An 8,103-nucleotide genomic window follows, 5' to 3' on the forward strand; every position below is an offset into this window, starting at 1 on the left:
AAAGGCATAAATCTACTCCCACCCATTCCATCCCCACATACTCCACTCCAATTCACCTCCCTTCATCTTTTCTTGGCTCCTCCTCAATGACAGGTCTTCCCTGTATCTCGCCCACTGCCCTGGGTCAGAAGCAATGCAGCAAGACACAGCACATCCACACCACGGCTGCTTCACTTAATTGGTGATGCCCCCTCTCCGTCCCCTCATTCAGAAAGAGAAGACAGTGGGAAATCCCTTTGGGTTGAGTCAAAATATCATTCACACATACTCCCTCACCCCCCTTCCCACACCCACTCCCTTCCATGCATCACAGCATCATCCATACACAACCATTCTCCACTCATCCCTATCTTCTGTCTTCTCCCTTCCTTCCTCAACAGACATTCCCCTCTTTCCAAATGCTCCTTTTACCCAATTCATCCATCTCATCTTTGGCTTCCCCTCTTGTTCATTCCCTCCACCTCTGCCTTCCACACCTCTTACTAATTTTTCTTCACTCATTCTTTCAACATGCCCAAACCATCCCAAAACTTTTTCATCAGCCCTATTTTCCAACTTTCTTTCCACCCCCACTCTTCTCCTCACCTCCTCATTTCTCACTCTATCCAGCCTAGTAACCCCAACCATAATTCTCAGGTATTTCATCTCAAACACATTTAAACTTTCTCTCTTCCTCTCTTATATTTCATGTTTCTGCTCCAAACAGTGCTGTCAGCACAATTGCTCCTTTATACAATCTCCTCTTAGTATTCATTCCCAAATGTCTATTTCTCATTACACTTTTTAATCCCCCCAATACATAAATAAAATAATACATGCATACATTATACCAAGAGCTTTTTCCCCTTACAAGGGATGTAGCCAAAGTCAAAAGGCATAATTCCACTCCCACCCATTTCATCCCCACCCACTCTACTCCCATTCACCACCCTTCCCTCCCTCCCTCTTTTCTTGGCTCCTTCTGGATGACTGGTCATCCCTGCATCTCGCCCACTGCCCTGGGTCAGGAGCAATGCAGCAAGACACAGCATATCCATTGCAAGGCTGCTTCATTTAATCAGTGACCCCAGTCATTGTACATACATACATATAGATCAAAGGTATGTGTTCCCTACTACTTGCAATTCTGAATTACAGAATAAAAGAGGCATTGAAGGTGCTAAGATGGGAAGAGTAATGAGTAGGTCTTGGATGGGTGCAAGACTGGTAATCATAATTTGAGAGTAAGAAATGTATATATCATACACTTACTTTATTTCCTAAGGTAGATGAGGCCAAGGCAACATGAGCAGGTAGTACATGAAGAGGACCAATATACTTCAGTAAATCCTGAATTTCTATGAGAAGCTTCTTCATGAAACCTTCATGCCTTCCAGTTTGAATACCTGCTACATATGACACCAGACAATTGAAGAACAAAGCAATGTCTTGATGCATTGAGGCGTACTTAGCATGCTGCTGTGTGTGTTCAAATGGGCCACTTGACACAGTGCCTTGCTCAAGCTCTCCAAATGTTTGCCTGAAAAGATACAAAAACAAAATAATCTTTAGGAACTTGTACACACCAAAGAAAAATCTAATAGCAAAACAACATCCTTCCACTGACCAAGAGGCCCAAAATCCTGGACCTCAATTTCATACTCATATATCTTTCAGCATGAACGTCAGTGACCCAACAATGAAAATCAAAAAGAAAATAAACATACTACAAACAGTAGCAAGCTCAGGTATGGTACTGGTCTTCAGAAAAAACTCTAATCATAGTTTACAAACAACTCACAAGAACAAGTGCGACACCCTCAGGATGGTTCCCATTCCCTACAACCTACACAAATCAAAGCAATAACAACAACCGGATGTACTTGAACCATTTCGACAGAATAGTATACACACATACATACATATACCAAAGGCTTTTTTTCCCCTTACATGGGAAGTAGCCAAAAAGAAAAAGGCATAGAAACCACTCCCACCCATTCCATCCCCTACATCCTCCACTACCCTCCCTCACATCTTGGCACCTCCTGGATGAGAGGTCATCCCTGCATCCTGTCCACTGCCCTAGGTCAGAAGCAGTGTTGCAGAACACAGCATATCCACAGCAAGGCTGCTTCATTAATTTGGCAACCCCCCTCTCTGTCCCCTCATGCAGAAAAGGAGAAGACGGGGAGAAATTCCTTCGGGCTGCATCAAATTATTTCTCAAACATATCCACCACCCCCTCATGCATCACAGCATCATCCATACCCAACCTTTCTCCATTTACCCCTATCTTCTGTCCTCTCCTGTCCTTCCTCAACAGACATTCCTCCTTTTCATAATGCCCCTTTTACCCCATCCATCTATCTCATCCTAGGACACCCCCTCATATTCACTCTTCCCACCTCTGCCTTCCACACCTCTTTTACTAATCTTTCTTCACTCATTCTTTCCATATGTCCAAACCATCCCAATACCCTTTCATCAACCCTATCTCCCAAGTCCCTTTCCACCTGTTCTCCTCCTCACCTCCTCATTTCTCACTCTATCCAGCCTAGTAACCCCTATCATACTTCTCAGACATTTCATCTCAAACACATTCAAACACCTTCTCTCTTCCTCTCTTATGTTCCATGACAGAATAGCAACAACCAAAATCCCTTAATGACAGGTCATCCTGCATCTCGCCCACTGCCCAGGGTCAGAAGCAATGTAGCAAGACACAGCACACCCATAGCAAGGCTACTTCATTAATTGGCAACCCCCCTCTCCGTCCCCTCATGCAAAAAAAGAGAAGACAGTGGGATATCCCTTTGGGCTGTATTAAAATATCATTCACACATATTCCCTCACCCCCCATCCCCCACCCACTACCTTCCATGCATCACAGCATCATCCATACACAACTGTTCTCCACTCACCTCTATTTTCTGTCTTTTCCCTTCCTTTCTTCCTCAACAGACATTCCCTTGTTTGTCAATGCCCCTTTTACCCCATCTATATATCTCATCCTTGGTCACCCCCTCATAAATAAATAAAAATAACAAACAAGTTATACATGTTATTTCATCACTCCACAAAACCTACCTTACACATGTAAAAAAATATTCCAAGTTGTAATGTAGTGTGTCTGGAGTACATGGTGCATGAAAAATAAAAGGCAGCTTCTTGAAGGCCTGTGGACAAGGGTTGTTACCATGAAGGAGGGCATTAAGTGTTCCTGAGGTAACTAAGCTTGAACCAATGCCTTTGTCCCCTTGAGATACAGATCCGCGACAAACAAACCAGAGAGGGCCCTCATCTATGGCTTCTATCTCCTTCACTTCTGAAATGGTCAGGTCAGGTTAAAACAAAACACAAAAAATGAATTGTTTAATACAAAGTTAAAGGTGGAGGACATACAGTCAAAACTGATTAAGAGAGATTAAGTGTCAACCCCTTGATGCTGCACCTCTAAACAGGCAGAGAGTTAATGAGATCTGAAGAGGGGCAGAAGGGAGATGATTCCCTCAGTCTTCTGTCTTGCAGGACCAACATTTGTAGGTACTGACACTAGTGGCCCCTGCACATTACAATTAAATAAATATGATTGTCTGCCTGTGGGGGCAGGTTTAGTTTCCCGTTACTCCACTGATATAACACAATAACACCACAGACAACTGTAAGACTGCAGGTTTCCAGTCAGTGATCTCTGAGACAATAATTTTTATAATTCAGGTTCTATATACCATAAGACTTCTTCACCCTAATAAGGGAGGCAGCCACTTTAGCTTTGCACCCATCCCCACTCACCCAACAGTTTCCTGTCATCTTATAATCTAAGTCACCCCAGATAATGTTTACACATCATTCCCTCTTATTCAGTATGGTCCTTGATATTCCAAATTTGTAAAGCATTTAGAGTCCAACTTTTTATATTGCACAAATTCAATTTTTACCTGGTTTTTCTGCTGCAACAAATGGATCAACATCACTTGTGAAGAAATCCAAGTAATCGAGGCTATCACTATCAAATGCACAATCCCCGTTTGTCTTGGGAGGTGTTAGTGGCGGTGTCATCGACATAGATGTGCCTGGTATTGAATCTCCATCATTCTGTAAAGAAGGAAAGGTTACAAAAATTTTAATTATAATAATTGACGTAACTATACAGACACACTGTGCATAGTGCATTAATATCTACACTATCAACAAACTACACAAAACAAGAGTACAATTTTTTATTTTCTTCTTTATTTTCAAAAAAAAATTCATGGGGTGTAGACTACATATCTATTAATGAAACAGGTGTTGTCTAGACTTTGAACCATGTTGCCATGCCATTTCCTAAAACTTCTGACAAATAATTTGTCAATGAGTTTAAGCACTGACATGTTTAACATTTCCTTCTTCAATTACTTTATATGACCAACATGAAAAATGACCTAATCATCAGCTAGGAACAAAACATTCACCCTTGAGGTACACTACTAATTATCTAAATAACAGAGAACCAAAAAGTAAATGGATACCATATTTATATCACTACACTTACCCTTCCTTCCATGATTGTCTTTCAAATACTTTTCCAGGACTCCCAAGTTGTTCCCTGAAAAGAATGTAGATGTTTTTTACAAAGAGAAACTTTATGAATATAAATAAGAATCTTCAAATTTGTATACTATTTAATTGATCCATTGCCACAGATGGCAGATATCTTGCAGGAGACCTACAACTCCAAGAAGTCCAATCATAGACAGATTACAGTCCATAAGTCACTTAGAGAAGAGATTCTGTTGAGTTACCAGTGGTGTGTGCCTTCCCACAGCCATACTGAACTATGTCCACAGGAATAGACCCCAAACATCCATCAACTAAGAATGACAAAATTTCCCCAACATGACTTGAGGATGATGTTATGATATGACTGAAACCTGCTCTCCAGATCATTACTATTCCATATTTACTACATAACATCTTAGAACTTAAAATGGGGATGGCTGAGTCAAAATACACACCAGAATCATACACAAATAAAACCAAATTAACCTCTTCAGTATGAGTCAAAACCTCACACACAGCATCAGGTGCCTAATGTATGATGCATCATACTACTTGCATTATATAATATAAAGTCACTGCTGTATTACCCTTTCTCTTTCACTGAGTAATAATAAACACAAAAAACAATGAAACTAGTTAACCCCTTCCATACGGTGCCGCACACGTAGGCGTCATGGACTTAGATCTCGGTGGCAGCAGCCAATGCCAGCCGTACGACGTGTCGTAATAATACTCGCATCATAAAATATAGTCACCGCTTATATCGATCGTTCTCTCTTCACCCGTGAATTTTGATAACCATAGAAAATGCGATTACAAAAGAATTAGAAAGAATGTCATTATGGAGGGGCGACTACAATAAATATAATCAAGACGCCGATATGGCAGCCTCGCGAATACACTCGCTCCCCATGACGCCTACGTGTGCGGCACCGTATGGAAGGGGTTAACAGAATTCAGGGACAGCTGTCAACTCAGTTAAAACTACAAAATAAATAGAATCTAGATGCCAACGCTGGCATTCTCATATATCCACTTGCGCCTCATGATGCCTATGTACTTATATGTAGGCATCATTAGACATTACTCATTGTATCAAAGATGTTCAAGTTAACCACCTCTCCAATCCCAGCACTTTACTTTAGGGATGAGAGGTCATGTTGTCTTTTGCTGAAGTGGTTGGGTCAAAAGTAGTATAGCAAAGCACAGCTCTTCCAGAGTAAAGCCCAGCTAAGAGGTAGAGTTGGTTCACCATGACCACTTCACCACACTACACAGACTCCTCTCCTCATACAATAACAATAACAGTGGTACACTCAAAAAAATTATGAAGCTGATGACATCCCTCCACTCTCTCCATTTTTGTTCTGCAATTCTATACTATACTCTCTAAATATAAGAACATATAAATGAAGCTACAAAAGGACAAGTAATCTAAAATTTCACCTCATTCTGAATTACCTTTAAGAATGGTAACCCATACCCACATAGTGACATACCCTGGTACCAACATGCGAGTACCAACATATATCGATCATGCCTTTCAAACCTACTGGCACACTATGACTGGCTACTACGGAACCTGTCGGAGGGGAGAAATGTTGACGTAGTATTCCTAGATTTTGCTAAAGCCTTCGACAAAGTGGACCACGGTGTCCTCCTCCATAAGGCAAGGGATCTAGGAATCTCAGGGAAGCTAGGAGTCTGGCTCTTCAACTTTCTGACAGACCGTACACAAGCAGTCGCAGTTGATGGTGTGAAGTCAACTGAATCCAAGGTAATAAGCAGAGTACCACAAGGATCTGTGCTTGGCCCCCTCCTATTCCTTGTCCATATGAATGACATAAATAGTAGGGTGGACTCAACCCTCCTGTCTTTTGCCGATGATACCCACATCAGCTGTGCGGGAAAGTGGGGATGTGCAACATCTACAAGACGATCTCAACTCAGTTTATGCATGGGCCAACAACAGCAACATGCAATTCAACGAAGAGAAGTTCGAGGTCTTGAGATATGGCACAAATCAAGGCATTAAAGACGACACTGAGCTGCACACGGAGAGAGGTATGAAAATCACACCAAAAGCCCATATGAAAAGCCTGGGCATTCACTTAAGTGATGATGCCACTTTCCAACACCACATCATGCACTCAGTAAATAGAGCAAGAGGGATGGCCAGCTGGGTCCTAAGGACCTTCTCCTCAAGAGAGGTTCAAGTGATGCTTACCCTCTGGAAGTCGCTTATCCAACCGATACTGGACTATTGTAGCCAACTCTGGTCACCACACAAATGCGGAGACATCCAGATGCTTGAAGCTGTCCAACGGAACTACACCAGGCGCATCAAAGGGATGCAAGATCTCAACTATTGGGATCGCCTGGGAGCACTAGGCCTATACTCTCAACAGAGGAGGAGAGAAAGATACAGGGCCATTTACACATGGAAAATCCTTGAGGGACTTGTTCCGGACCCCACGCCCTCTACAATCAAGCCATACCACAGTATAAGGCATGGGCGCAAATGTGAGAGACAAACTCTCCCATCAAGAGCCCCGGAGAGGATTAAGACCCTACTGGCAACCAGCCTAGGCCATGAGGGTCCAAAAATCTTCAACGCCCTCCCAAAAGAGGTGAGAGAGAAAACTAAATGCTCGGTGGACAGCTTCAAACATGCACTGGACAGGTTCCTGCGGAAGGTGCCAGACGAGCCTCCAGTGCCAGGCTACACTGCCATAAGTAGGTTCTCTCAAAACACACTACCAGACCAACTGACCCTCGCAAGGAAGGACAACAGGACTGGCAGCAGCGGTAGTCCACTACGGCTGTGAGGATCGACCTCAGAACTTCACTAAGTAAAGTTACAAAAGTAAGTAAACATGAACCATGCCATGCACTAAATAATAAAATCTAGGAACACAAGAAAAAACTGAAGTAACCTGACGCAGTAAATCACATTATACAAACGAAAAATATTGTTAAAAAGTAATGTTTTTCAGTGACAATTTCCTTGCAAATGTTATCATAGTTTCAAGTTTGGGAAATTAAGCTACGTCATTACAACGTTGTTACTTCCAGTTTACCTTCTATCTGGACGAATACTTTGGGCGTTTCATATTAAATCATAATTTCATTACATCTGTAACATGCGAAATAATCTTGAAATCCCATCGAAAGCTTCTTTGTTTGATGTTTATTTTCTCACCCTAAACTACCCCAGCTGATCAATCTTGGCGCCGAAACCTCCGAAACTTCACACATATTTTGTAATGTTGAAAATTGATAACAAATTACAAATTAGTTTGTTCTTCATTAGTAAATATATAATCCCAGAATATAATTCTTAAATTCGTTTTTTCATAATAGTTTATGATTACTTGGTGAAACAAAAACGTTTTGTTTACGAAATTATACCAGTAAAACAAAGGAAAATGTTTGTTACTAAATTGGTTATAATTTTCTCGGGTTACAGCGCCATCTCTAAGTGAACGCTAAAACTAGAAAGAAAACTATTATCTTTTTGGGGTAGCTATATTTCTTTGTTGCTATCTTATTCATTCGTATATATATTCTTTTTTAAATTAA

At 41.4% G+C, this 8,103-nt stretch overlaps 1 protein-coding gene across 2 annotated transcripts in view; it reads right to left on the reverse strand.

Moving 5' to 3' along the window:
• LOC143026548 (protein MMS22-like) overlaps positions 1 to 7,785 on the reverse strand; it is a 33,816-nt gene extending 26,031 nt beyond the window's left edge. Inside the window, exons 1-5 of one of the 2 annotated variants that reach the window (XM_076187125.1) lie at positions 7,724 to 7,785; positions 4,514 to 4,567; positions 3,918 to 4,074; positions 3,067 to 3,304; positions 1,252 to 1,519 (exon numbers count right to left, since the gene is read on the reverse strand). In XM_076187125.1, the coding sequence (XP_076043240.1) occupies positions 1,252 to 1,519; positions 3,067 to 3,304; positions 3,918 to 4,074; positions 4,514 to 4,525 (675 nt within the window). In that variant the 5' untranslated portion in view covers positions 4,526 to 4,567; positions 7,724 to 7,785. Of the gene's footprint in view, positions 1 to 1,251; positions 1,520 to 3,066; positions 3,305 to 3,917; positions 4,075 to 4,513; positions 4,568 to 7,601 lie in introns of both variants that reach the window. The other variant, XM_076187124.1, reaches the window with a different exon arrangement.
• Positions 7,786 to 8,103: the final 318 nt, after the last annotated feature.

The sequence above is a fragment of the Oratosquilla oratoria genome, chromosome 6, assembly GCF_046742065.1.
Source record: "Oratosquilla oratoria isolate Oo_2021 chromosome 6, ASM4674206v1, whole genome shotgun sequence".
NCBI classification, from domain to species: domain Eukaryota; kingdom Metazoa; phylum Arthropoda; class Malacostraca; order Stomatopoda; family Squillidae; genus Oratosquilla; species Oratosquilla oratoria.